Genomic DNA, 13487 nt, shown 5'->3' with positions numbered 1-13487 from the left:
CTCAGAATTGAACAATGTACAATCGGGTTTTATAACGAGATATTAAGTTCCCGGGGCAGACAGGAAACAGTGGTCTTCCTCCATTTCAACTGCAAGAGGCTTTCCTCTTTTACTAATCCACCTCAGCACAGACCCTTTATGGGTGTGGGGCTGGGGGATGGTCAGGTCTTTCTCATCCCATGAGGCCATATTTCAGACAATCACATGGGGAGAAACCTTGGACAATATCCAGCTTTCCAGGGTAGAGGTCCTTGTGGCTTTTCACAGTGCATTGTGCCCCTGGTTTATTGACACTAGAGAATGGCAATGACTTTTACCAAGCATACTGCTTGTAAACATTTTGTTAGCAAGGCACATCCTGCACAGCCCTAGATCCCTTAAACCTTGATTCCAAACAACACATGTTTTTGTGAGCTCAAAGTTGGGGCTAAGTGGCTGGGGCAAAGTGACAAATTAACAGCATCTCAGCAAAGCAATTTTTCAAGGTACAGGTCAAATGGAGTTTCTTATGTCTTCCCTTTCTACATAGACACAGTAAAGTCTGATCTCTCTTTCCTTTCCCTACATATCCCCCTTTTCTTTTTGACAAAACCGCCATGGTCATCATGGTCCGTTCTCGCTGGTCACTGTCTCTCCGGAGCTGCTGGGTACACCTGTAGACTAGCAATAGAGAGGACAGACATACAAGGATTAATATAAAATTTGCAATAGTGGAACTTCCAATGGCTTTAACCCAAGTGGCAGGGTTAAGATTTGTGAGGCTATCAATGGCTTTTACCATTGCCTCAGTTTCTGGCACCAGATTTAGCTGGGCTTTTGATGCCTCAAAAATTTGTTCTTTTAATTTTGAAATATCTAAAGTAAGATTATCTTCTCTTCCTTGTAAATGGCATCTAACCATGTCCCAATGATGTTCAGATTCATTATAAGCTCGAGATGTCATACTAAAATCTGGAGTATTCCAGTCACACTGTAACTGAAAAAGATATTCCGAGCTCATGAGCCTATCTCCCATCCAAATCACAGTTTGTCTAAGATGATTAATTTGGTTTGCCAATTTTTTATCTATTTGGGTCTGAGAATTCCACAATTTTGAGGAATTCTTTTGCCAATTATTCACATATTCTGCAGTTTGAACAGAGGAGTGTAAAGCAATTCCAGCAGTCACAGCAGTTGCTGTGACTGCAATAAGACCAATAATCACTGCAATCAAAGTAAAAATGAATCTTTTGGATCTAGTTAGAACTCCTTTTAATACTTCTGTTAAAATATAGATGGATGAGGAAGCCTCCCACAGTCGGTACATGGACACAGGGATCCCCATGCCCTCTCTTGCCCTCACTAGCAGAATACGATGCTGCCAATCCAAAGTTGAATCAGTGAAAGTAAACAATCTACAGTTTTCACAGGTTATAATTTGGGAATCTGGTTTAAGATCTATGATTCCTACAAATAGCATATAAGGGGGTTTTACACACCACATTTCCATGGATAGAGTGATTCTAACCTTCTATGAACCTGGTCCAGGCTTTCAGTTAAATCACGATCATAGGCCAGATTAATGGGCCAGATGGATGGGACCTGTGAACACGATTGAGTCTGGCCCATACAATTATGATATAATTGGCCTCGAGGGGCCCAGTCTATAATAGTTCCGAATTCATTGTTTTGTAGTACCACTGCAGTATCAGCCACACATTCTTCCCAAACTAAGACTTCTGGGCTTTTTGATTCTTTGGGGATTTCCTTGGGACCAGGCTTCCCCTTAGGCCTACATTGTAATGATCTTTGATAAGAAGGGTCCTGTAAATTGTTTATCTGTGGCCTGAGTGACATTCCACTTACCATGTGATAAGTAAATCTACTAATGGCACTGACAGTAGGTACTTCTACCAACCAATTTTGGGTTGCAGGCATTAAGCATTCTGGTGCTTTCCCCAGGCAAATAGGAAGATAATGATACCCAATGGAAATGTTTATCATCATTCCTTCTTCTTCAGGTTGGGCAAGGCCACCGTCATCTGTGGGGCCTGGTACCCATGCACTATTATTAACATATACTTCAATAGAATTATCCATCCAAGTGGCTGCCTGAATTGAGGGTGGGAAAGGCACATAGGCCCAGTAGGTATAATTAGCTGCAGCTGCTCCTGCAGACATAGGGAGACTTACCACCATTGATACAATCATTAAAGCTGCAAGCAGCATATTCTCTGGAGTTTGTGTTACCCTTGTGTTCTTCAGGCTTTTTTCAGCTAACTGTGTCAGCTTCTTTAGCTGGGCCCAGGACAGCAACTCTGCTTTCTTTGTGGATGGCAACTTCATCTTTTCTTCTGATATCACCATTTTGTTCACCTGGTGAGTTGATGGTGCTCGAGTGAGGGTTTTCCGTCTCCACGGAGGCATTTTTCCTTGCATCTCTGATGGGTTCATTGTAGAACTTCAAATGTCTAGTGGGTATCCAAACAGGAAGCTGATTTTCTCCTGGTGAAACACAAGCAAAACCTCTCCCCATGTTATCACCTTACCTATTTCCCATGTATTATTTTTGATCTTTTCACCAAATCAGTTTTTCCTCATGTGGGCTGTTCTTTCTACCAGTAAAATGTTGCTCTGCAGAAGTAGTGGTCTGATTTCTATATACGTTTAAAAACTTTAAAGTATAGAGTGCTAGATTAAGTTGTATCTGGGGAGTGTTATACTCCTTACTCTCTTTTTCCTTTTTTTGTTTAATCCATTGAGCTTTGAGTGTTCTATTATTTCTTTCAATTATGGCCTGTCCTTGGGAATTATAAGGGATTCCTCTTGTATGTGTAATTTTCCACTGATTTAAGAATTTTTGAAATGCTTTGCTAGAGTATCCTGGCCCATTATCTGTTTTACTTTTTTCTGGAACTCCCATGACAGCAAAAGAAGATAATAAATGTCTTTTAACATGGGAAGTACTTTCTCCTGTCTAGCACGTTGCCCATATGAAATGTGAATAAGTATCAACTGTCACATGGACAAATGACAATTTTCCAAATGAAGGTACATGTGTGACATCCATTTGCCCTAATGCATTAGGACATAAACCTCTGGGATTAACTCCTGCCTCCTGAGTGGCCAAGTGTAGGACTTGACACTCAGTACAATGTTGTACAATATTTTTTGCCTCTTTCCATGTGATATCAAATTTATTTTTTAATTCCGTTGCATTTACATGAGTCAGGGCATGACGTTCTTGTGCTTCCATGAAGGCAGATGATACTAGCAAGTCAGCTTGTTCATTTGCGTTCGTTAAAGGCCCTGGTAAATTAGTATGTGCTCAAGCATGAGTAATATAAAATGGGAAATTTCTTTTTCTTACAGTCTGTTGTAACAAATTAAACAGCTGATTCAACTGATCATCCATACTGTATTTGATTAGGGCTGTCTCAACATCCTTTGTAGCCTGTACTACATATGCAGAATCTGAAACAATGTTAATAGGCTGATTAAAACCTTGTAACACTGAAATGACAGCAGCCAATTCTGCTCTTTGAGCTGAGTGATATTGAGTTTCAATGACTCATTCTTTTTGCCTGGTGTAAGCCACTTTTCCCTTTCTGGAACCATCAGTAAACACCATCAGAACATTTTCTAAAGGTTTATGTCTGTTAATTTTTGGTAAAATCCAAATAGTCAATTTTTAAAAACTGGAAGATTTTTGTTCTTGGGTAATGATTATCAATAATTCCCACAAAATCAGCAAGACCAATCTGCCATGCGCCAGAATTGATAAAGGCTTATCTAACCTCTTCATTGTTTAAAGGAACAATGATTTTATCTGGGTCACTTCCACACAATTTTACTATTTGTAGTCTTGCCTGACAAATTAATGTAGCCATTTGATCTAAGTACAATGTAATAGTCTTAACTGTACTGTGAGGAAGGAATGACCACTCCACAAGATCTGTATTTTGAACAATGATGCCTGTTGGAGAATGTGTAGTAGCAAAAATCAAAAGTTGGCGTGGGGATAAGTGATCTATTCTATTTGCTTGTGCTGACTGAAATTTTTCTTCAACTAATTCAATTTCTTTAGCTGCCTCTGGAGTTAATGTTCTTTTACTATTCAAGTCCGGGTCCCCTCTCAAGATAGAGAACAAATTTGACATGGCATAAGTAGGGATTCCTAGAGTTGGCTGAATCCAATTAATATCTCCTAGCAATTTTTGAAAGTCATTTAATGTTCTTAACGTGTCTTTTCTTATTTCTATGTTTTGTGGTTTAACTTTTCTTTCCTCTACCTGCATTCCCAAATAACGAAAAGGAGTAGAGGTCTGAATCTTATCAGATGCTATTGTTAGGCCTGCGTTTGAAACCTCTGTCTGCAGAAATGTGTAACAATTAGTCTATTGTTTCTGCACCACACAAAATATCATCAACATAATGAATAACAGTCTGAAAACTTGTCTCTAACTGGTTGAAGAACTTGAGCTACAAAAGTCTGACAAATAGTTAGACAATTAAGCATTCCCTGAGGTGACACTTTCCACTGAAATCTGGTGGCTTGTTCTTTATTACTTATGGCTGGCATAGTAAAAGCCAATTTTTCAAAATCCTGTTTTGCCAGAGGAATGGTAAAAAAGCAATCCTTCAGATCAATTATAATTAAAGGGGATCATGGCTGGAGAAGGCAACACGAGTTGGAGAGACCCCATAGTTTGAATTACCGCATTAACCGCTTTTAGGTCAGTTAGCATGAGCCATCTGCCTGATATTTTCTGAATTACAAACACAGAAGAATTCTAAAGACAGAAAATGGGTGAAACATGTCCTTTTTAAAATAGCTTTTTAACTATTTTATGTAGCACCCCGAACTTTTCCTTAGGGAGTGGCCACTGTTTGACCTATACAGGAAGCTGCAGGGTGAGTCTGAATTCCTCCTTCACCATAGTGAACGGTAGGTTGGACAATAATGAGTGCCTGGAGCCAAGTCGCAGCGAGCCTAGTTTCACACTACCTCCCCCGCACTTACTCGGCTGAGGAGGAGGTGGCCATCGTGGTTTTAGCCCCAATGGCCCCAATGGTTCTGGACTTTTTCCTTTTAATTTTAATGTTTCAGGATATATTGCCTCCTGTCATTGATTGTAGTCAACATTTTGCATTGACCGAGCCATTACTGGCTCTGCTACCTATTTACAATGTGAAGTTTCCGTTCCTTTCCTGGATTTTTCCCCGCCTCTTCTTCACAATCTATTACACAGCTTTCAGGGGCATCAAAGACTGAAACCCTATATTCTTCTATTTGAAAAGGTTCTAAAGTTGCTTTAACAATGGCCCAATCATTCCATATTGTAAGTGGGATGATTTTACCTTCCCTATTTGCTTGTTTTAATTCTTTGCCAATTTTTTCCCAATCTTTTAAATCTAAAGTTCCTTGTTCTGGAAACCATGGGCAGAATCGTTCTATTGTTTGGAATAGTGTAATTAGATTTTCTGTAGAAGCTTTAATTCCCCCTTTTCTTAAGAGAATTTTAATGAAGCTGAGATAAGAGACATATTTACTTTCAGTTTGCCCCATTGTTACCCTGGGTTCCTCTGAGTGCACAAGTTTACCGCAAGGCTGACGGTGGATGCACTCAGGAATCTCTCATCCACTGTCCTCAATGCTCACATTCTTAGCATATCTTCACCCTAGACAAAGGCACCCACATTGGGTTGCAGATGAAGGGGTGGCCTGCTCCTCCACACCTGTGGGTATATCTCATCAGGTGGGATGAGAGACTGAGAAAAAAATAAGATACAAATATGGAGAAAGAAAAGTGGGCCCAGGGGACTGGTGCTCAGCATACCAAGGACCTGCACCTGCACCAGTCTCTGAGTTCCCTCAGTTTTTATTATTTTCATTATCTTAGCAAGAGGAATGCGGTAGGAGATAAGGGTGATAGTAAGGAGGTCAGCAAAAAAACATGTGAGCAAAAGAATCTATGTCATAATTAAGTTCAAGGGGAAGTACTATGCCTGGATGTGCACGTAGGCCAGATTTGTGTTTCTCTCCACCCAAACATCTCAGTGGAGTAAAGAATAACAAGGCAGCATTGCTGCCAACATGTCTCGCCTCCCGCCATAGGGAGGTTTTCCTCCTATCTCAGAATTGAACAATGTACAATCGGGTTTTATACTGAGACATTCAGTTCCCAGGGACAGGCAGGAGACAGTGGCCTTCCTCCATCTCAACTGCAAGAGGCTTTCCTCTTTTACTAATCCACCTCAGCACAGACCCTTTATGGGTGTCGGGCTGGGGGATGGTCAGGTCTTTCTCATCCCATGAGGCCATATTTCAGACAATCACATGGGGAGAAACCTTGGACAATATCCAGCTTTCCAGGGCAGAGGTCCTTGTGGCTTTTCACAGTGCATTGTGCCCCTGGTTTATTGACACTAGAGAATGGCAATGACTTTTACCAAGCATACTGCTTGTAAACATTTTGTTAGCAAGGCACATCCTGCACAGCCCTAGATCCCTTAAACCTTGATTCCAAACAACACATGTTTTTGTGAGCTCAAAGTTGGGGCTAAGTGGCTGGGGCAAAGTGACAAATTAACAGCATCTCACCAAAGCAATTGTTCAAGGTACAGGTCAAAATGGAATTTCTTATGTCTTCCCTTTCTACATAGACACAGTAAAGTCTGATCTCTCTTTCTTTTCCTACAACGTTGATGTCTCCACCTCTAATCTACTATCACATGAATCATTCTAGCCTTCTCGCCTTGCTAATTTGTAAACTCCCACTTCACCAGTGAGAGGCCTGATTCCTACCATCTGCAGGTTATGTAAGTCATTGTTTTATTCCAGATACAGATGCTGTGGTTTTACAATGGTTAACAATTGCTTCTGTTGGAAAGAACTTTATAAAATGGAATCCAATGATGAAGTATAGTTCATTTGCTTTCAGCCTACAGATTCTATTCATTTTCAAAGTGATTTAGGTCAACACCATTTTCCCTACATCTTCAGTGAGTTTTCACCTATTTTTTTGTCTTAGTCTATTTTGTGCTTCGGTAACAGAATACCTGAGGCTGGGTAATTTATAAGTAAAAAAGGTTCATTTGGCTCACAATACTGGTGGCTGGAATGTCTGAGATTGGGCAGTTGCATCTAGTGGGGCCTCAGTCTTTTTTATCTTATGGTGGAGAGTGGAAGGGGAGCAAGGGGAGCACTAGAGATCACATAGCAAAAGTGAAAGCAAGAGGGAAGCAAAGGAAGCCAGACTCCTTTTAACTAGCTACTCCTGCAGAAATTAATCGATTCCTGTGAGAGCAGAACTCACTTACCCCTGTGGGAGGGCATTAATCTGTTCATGAGGGATCCGTCACTATGACCCAAACACCTTCAACCAGGCCCCACCGCCCCACACTGCCATATTGGGGGTCAAATTTCAACATGAGTTTTTGTGGGGACAAACCACATCCAACCCATAGTAATTTGTAGCATAGTTAAATTCTTTTTCACATAATATATTCTATCCTGGGATACTCCACATCTTGATTAATTTTATTTAATTTGAATAGAGTTTGCTTTAACCATTTGGATGTAAAATTCTGCATATTTCAACAAATGCATTGTGGTAGGTATCCCATTATTAAAGTATCATATGGAATGCTTCAACCCCCCACCCCATGGAGCCAATGGCTTCCCATCTGTGTAGTTTGCCTTCTCCAGTGTCTCATTAAATGGGGTCACACTGTGTGTGTCCTCCTCAGACTTTCTTCTTCCACTTAGCAATGTGCATGCGAGATTCACTCATGTCTTTGTGTGAGTTGATAGCTTGTTCCTTTCTATGGCTAAATAGCATTCTAGTGCATGAATGTACCACAATTTGGTTATGCATTTTAGGGAGCAAAACCTTCCTCTTCTAACGTTGTTCCAGGATTAGAGGCCTTCAAATTAACTGACAATAGATACATTGGTAGGAGAGACAATACTTGGCTTCTTGTTCCCCAAGTATCATTGTGGGAAAAAATTCATCAGATGACAGGATCTAGTTTACAAAGAGGTAAAAATAGCCCAGAAACAAGAAACAAGGCTAGAATCTGATAACCCACAATGGCTATAGTTTTCCTTTAAAAAAATTTTTTTGAGACAGGGTCTGGCTCTGTCACCCAGGCTGGAGTGCAAAGGTGCAATGTCAGCTCACTGCAACCACTACTTCCTGGGTGCAAATGATCTTCCCTCCTCAGCCTCCTGATTAGCTGAGACTACAGGCACATGCCATCATGCCCAACTAATTTTTGTATTTTTGGTAGAGACAGGGTTCACCACGTTGCCCAGGATGGTCTTGAACTTCTGGCCTCCCAAAGTGCTGGAATTATAGGCATGTGCCACCATGCCCGGTCATGTTACAGTTTTCCATTGAAACATAAAATTTCTGTCTGTAGTAACCACCATTTTTGATCATAATCAAAGTAAGACTATTCTTGTTTTAAAAATAAGTCTAGTTTTGTTCTATTTTGCTTGATTATTTACGTAATTGCAGCAAGAACAGGCTGCGACCATATAGGTGCTTTCAAGTTTCTTCGTTGGAAGTTTTCATACAGAATCTCAGATTTGACTTTTAAAGACCTTATTCGGGCTAAAAGCCAAGCTAAGAACATACTATCAAATTTCAGCTGCAGTCCTTATAGCTTTGTGTGAATTCCTCTGTTCTCTTTTTTTTTTGAGACAGAGTCTTGCTCTTTCGCCCAGGCTGGAGTGCAGTGGCATGATCTCGGCTCACTGCAAGCTCCGCCTCCCAGGTTCACGCCATTCTCCTGCCTCAGCCTCCCAAGTAGCTGGAACTACAGGCGCCCGCCACCATGCCTGGCTAATTTTTTTGTATTTTTATTAGAGACAGGGTTTCACCATGTTAGCTAGGATGGTCTCAATCTCCTGACGTTGCGATCCATCCGCCTGGGCCACCCAAAGTGCTAGGATTACAGGTGTGCAAACAGGAAAGGAAGTAGAATTGTTCCATATTGGTGGAACACAGAGTTAGCAGAGGTTCGAGAAGGGAGAATTTAGTCAATTGAGAAGTTCCCATGAAAGGAGCAAGATTAAGATCACACAGAGACACCTTGAAACAAAAAGCCAGGAATAACTTCCAACCCAAGAGGAGAACAGAGAGGCCTAAAAACCAGAGCTAAGATAAGAAACTTATAGCCCAAGAGTTACCTTCCAGACAAAGAAGCCTGAGATTCCAACCCAGCTTCAGAGAGTACTCACTCAAAATTTTAGTGAAACTGTAGGCTTTTTAATGAGTTAGCCATGCATGCAAAAGGCATTCCCTAAGGTGGCAGAGAAGGTGGAGCCCCCATATCCAAATATAGCCAACGAGAAAGAAAGACCCCTGTTGCCAGAGCCAGTGGGCAAAGGCAACAGAAAAGGAGACAAGGGTCCTAATGGGATGAGATCCTTTCAGATTTAGGCTTATACAAACTCCTGAGAACTGGCAGGTTGACAGCCATAAATGGGGTACCAACATTTCTACTCATTGGATTACAAGTTCTCAGGCATCCAAAATGATTAACAAAATGACAATTTCTAGGGCTTCTGTGGGAGAGTATGGAAAGATCTTTTTGAACCTTTTAATGCTGTCAATGGAAGAATGATGAGGTTCATAAATTTGGAAAGAAGACATTTCTTCATTTTTATGTTTTTTTTTTTGAGACAGAGTTTCACTGTTGTTGCCCAGGCTGGAGTGCAATGGCGTGATCTTGGTTCACTGCAACCTCCACCTCCTGGGTTCAAGCAATTCTCCTGCCTCAGCCTCCTGATTAGCTGGGATTACAGATGCCCACCACCACACCTGGATAATTTTTTTGTATTTTTAGTAGAGATAGGTTTTCATCATGTTGGCCAGGCTCCTCTGAACCTCCTGACCCCAGGTGATCCACTCGCCTCAGCCTCCAAAAGTGCTGGGACTACAGGCATGAGCCACCACACCCAATGAGAGATTTATTTCCTATAAAGAGTTGCGGCCTGCAGGTTGTCCTTCTGACAGGCTGGGAAGCATAGCCTCCAGCTAGAAGCCAGAAACAGATGCTTCAAGGAGGAGGTAAAGGAAATAGTAATTTATGCTGAGTGGAATGGCTAAATACATTTCTTTAATAAGCTCTAGGAGGAGTCATGAATATTTATGGAAGGAGAAATGCATGCATGCGCAATTGAGTTTCTTGCTTCTTCATGGGTCCCATGTACAAAAAATGGCAGTGTTAGCATGATCCCAGGGTGGAGTTTTCAGCCGTCTGACATTAAAAAGTGAAGCAGAGAACATGAAAACTCGCTCTGTGCCTCCTCTATATGCTGGCCAGAACCTCTCCCTCATGGGTGGTCTCTTATCAGGCAAGAAAAGAGAGGTTAATATCAGTGGTGGAGCCTTTGAAGGGGCTGGTTTCTGTTAAATCCTTAAGGAAGAAAGTCTCACCATGGTTAGCAAAGGAGGGGGTATGACGATGTGTATCTGACCCCCATCATCCCATGCTAGCAAAGCTGAGAACTCAGTTTTGAAAGTTACTCTGGGGTCCCCTCAGCCAAGAGTGGATCTGTTCAGACAGTTGGGAGGGTAGAATTTCATTTTCATTTATCAGTGCTAATGGGAAAGAGTACACTGTCTCCATGGCAGCTGAATTTGCAGGAAACTCCTTTGAAGGGGTTAATGGCAGTTGTATTTTTCTAGGAGCTCTGCTTTAATTGGATAAAGTAAGTTCTGGTAAGATTTCTTCCTTTATCTTCAGTATCTCGAATGTTTTCATTTAAATAATCTTTATAACAGCTTTTGATGTCTGAGTGGATTCCCACACAGTCATTTATTGTAAGACTTTCTGATTCCTTTTTTTTCCTTTGGTCATTATGAATAGGGCTTCTGTAAATAATTGCATGGTAGCTTTTGTTTGGAAATAACATCAAAGTAATTGTCAAAATACCTAGGAATGTGATTTTTGGATTGTAAGGTGAGACTTGTTTAGCTTTAGAAAAAACTGCCCAACTTGTAATGGGGAGTAAAAAAATTTTCTATGTTTTTGGAATTCTTAGATGGGACCCTTTGTAAAAACTGACAGGTTCAAATGAGAAAAACAGAAAAGTTTAAAAACATGTATACCTTATGGATACATGGGAGATACTCAGGGAAAAAATGAGTAAATCTCCAACAGCTGGCTTTCAATTCAAGCATAAATACTATCTTCAACTTAAAGAAAGAAGATTTGAGGTGCAGTAGTGGGGAGTTAACCAGCAAAAGCACGAGAGACAAGGGTAAGGTTTGTTATACAGACTTAAGTCCATGCATTCTCCATTGATAAGACTCTTTAGTGATTTAGTTATCCTTCTCTTCTTGGTGTCAAGAGAGGTAGCTTTTAAATGGGGATTTCCTTGATAGATGTAAATTTTCCTTACAGAAGTGTAACTTCTACTTTGTTTTCAGAACTTCTTTTATTAGAATTTTTTTTCAAAATAATCAGCTTGGAATAATTCTTAAGCCAAAGGGACATATATTGGGGTGGCATTTTCTGGTTTCCTACCATTATATTTTGGGGTGGCATATTTTGGTCTTATACGCTGTATTCCACCAGCAATGAAAAGAGTTCTGTTTTTCCTCCAGCAATTTGTCATTTTTTAAAGAGTTTAGCAGTTCTAAGAGATATAGACCAGCTGTGCTATCTTATTGTGGTTTTCAGTTCTCTAGTTTGTTGAGCACCTTTTTGTATGTTTACTTGCCATCTGTACATCTTATTTGGTGAGGTGTCTGTTCAGATCTGTGTGCATTTTTAATTGGGCTGTTTAACTTATTGTTTAGTTTTAACAATTTTTTTATGTATTTTGATTACAAATTCTCAGATCTGTCTTTTGCAAATATTTTCTTCAATATTTGGCTTGTCTTTTTGTTCTCTTAACAAGGTCTCTTCCAGAGTATAAACTTTAAATATTAAGAAATCCACATTGTCATTTCTTCTGTGTATATCGACCTTTTGTGTCATTTGTTAAAATTCATTACCAAACCCAAAGGCACATAGCTTTTCTTCTATAGTTTCTTCTAGAAATTCTATAGTTTTGTATTTTTAGTGTAAGGATGACTTTGAGTGATTATTTGTGTAAGTTGTAAATTTGTAATCTACATGCATATCATTTCTTATGGTTTCCAACTAATCATTTCCTCACTATTTTGGGGAAAGACACAGGATAGTGGGTTCTGTTAGAGTAGACAGATAACTAGACATGAACAGGAGAGGGAGCTCGTGGAAAAGGGAATGTCTGGGAAGGCGCACCTGGAGGGACCACCAAAAATTCACATATTAGTAGCATCTCTAGTGCCGGAGTGGATGGGCATTTGTCAATTGTGGGTAGGAGGGAGAAGAGGTACCTATGCAGAAAGAAACACCCTAGAACTCCTCATAACATGCCCCAGTCATCGTTCACTCTGCAATAAAAATGTCAGAATATTGTTAGCTACATGCTCATAAGAAGGCCAAAGGGAACATTCTTAAGAGAAACCTGGCACCAAAAATACAGATTAGGGCAGAGATGGACATTCAAAAGAGATAGGCAGGCACAGTAGGTACAAACATCATCGCTGTCAGCCTGCCTGGGATGGTGGAAAGGAGGCTGGTGCCAGAGTAGATTCGGATTCATCACCACACGTACCTCAACCAACAGTGAGGAGGTCCCACACGCCTAAGTGGGGCAAATGAGGGACCTAAGGCAGTAGCAGGAAAACCAAAGAAAACAGGCAGAGACTTGAGACAGGCAGGAATGTGAAGAAGTCCAAAATAAAATTCCCTGCACTGGACTCTTAGGCTGTTTTCATGCACAGTCAGCCCAGTCCTCCTCATTTTTCTACAATAAGCTCTTCAGACTGTATTTCTTTTCAATGAAGTTGTCTGCCATCTTTGTACTGCCTCTTGGTGAAAATCTTTCTTCCAAGTTAGACAAGAACTGGGACATCAGCTCTCCCCAGTAATAGCTCCATTTCAGTTTGAATTTACAGAACTGATGGGGCTTAATAACTAGCGCTCCAAGTTTAAGTGGTGCGGGAGGTGGCCAGTAGTGGACCCCAGCTGTCACACCGGGAGCAACAGGGCCCTGCATAGTCCCCATCTGCCTGCAGGTGGCATGCTGCCACGACACTGCCAGCAAGAGGGCCTGGCAGTGTTCCCAGCAGCCAGCAGGGGTATATGACTACACTGTGAGCAAGAGGGCCCTGCAGTGTCCTTAGCTGCCCGCAGGTGGCGCACGGGCACCACAACATGAGCAAGAGGACCCTGCAGTGCCCTGGTTGCCAGAAGGGGGCGTGCTGCCTCTACACTGAGCAAGAGGATCCTGTAGTGCCCCCAGCAGCCAGAAGAAGGCGTGCCCCCACTACACTGCAAGCAAGAGGGCCCAGCAGTGTCCCCAGCTGCCAGCAGGGGAGCCAGCCGCCACTACACTTGGAGCAAGAGGGCCCGGCAGCGTCCACAGGTGCCAGCAGCTGAGCATGTTTCCACTACAC

The 13487-nt window shown here is 41.4% G+C and overlaps 1 protein-coding gene across 1 annotated transcript; it reads right to left on the bottom strand.

The window, feature by feature from the left end:
- Window positions 1–603: 603 nt before the first annotated feature.
- LOC129476297 (endogenous retrovirus group K member 104 Rec protein-like) lies at window positions 604–2433 on the bottom strand. The gene is made up of 2 exons (XM_063633018.1): window positions 2173–2433; window positions 604–660 (listed from the first exon to the last, which is right to left on the bottom strand). Exons 1-2 carry the CDS (start codon window positions 2431–2433, stop codon window positions 604–606), a joined length of 318 nt encoding a protein of 105 aa, XP_063489088.1.
- Window positions 2434–13487: the final 11054 nt, after the last annotated feature.

The sequence above is a fragment of the Symphalangus syndactylus genome, chromosome 2 (assembly GCF_028878055.3).
Source record: "Symphalangus syndactylus isolate Jambi chromosome 2, NHGRI_mSymSyn1-v2.1_pri, whole genome shotgun sequence".
Classification (NCBI taxonomy): domain Eukaryota; kingdom Metazoa; phylum Chordata; class Mammalia; order Primates; family Hylobatidae; genus Symphalangus; species Symphalangus syndactylus.
This window is presented reverse-complemented; position numbering and strand designations above follow the sequence as displayed.

Bases quoted from the DNA above. Each gene is read 5' to 3' on its own strand.
- LOC129476297 (XM_063633018.1), bottom strand. From the start codon at position 2,433: ATGAACCCATCAGAGATGCAAGGAAAAATGCCTCCGTGGAGACGGAAA. The intron at 661-2,172 runs GTAAGTCTCCCT...CTCTATTGCTAG, and splicing joins TAATGATTGTATCAATGGTG to TCTACAGGTGTACCCAGCAG.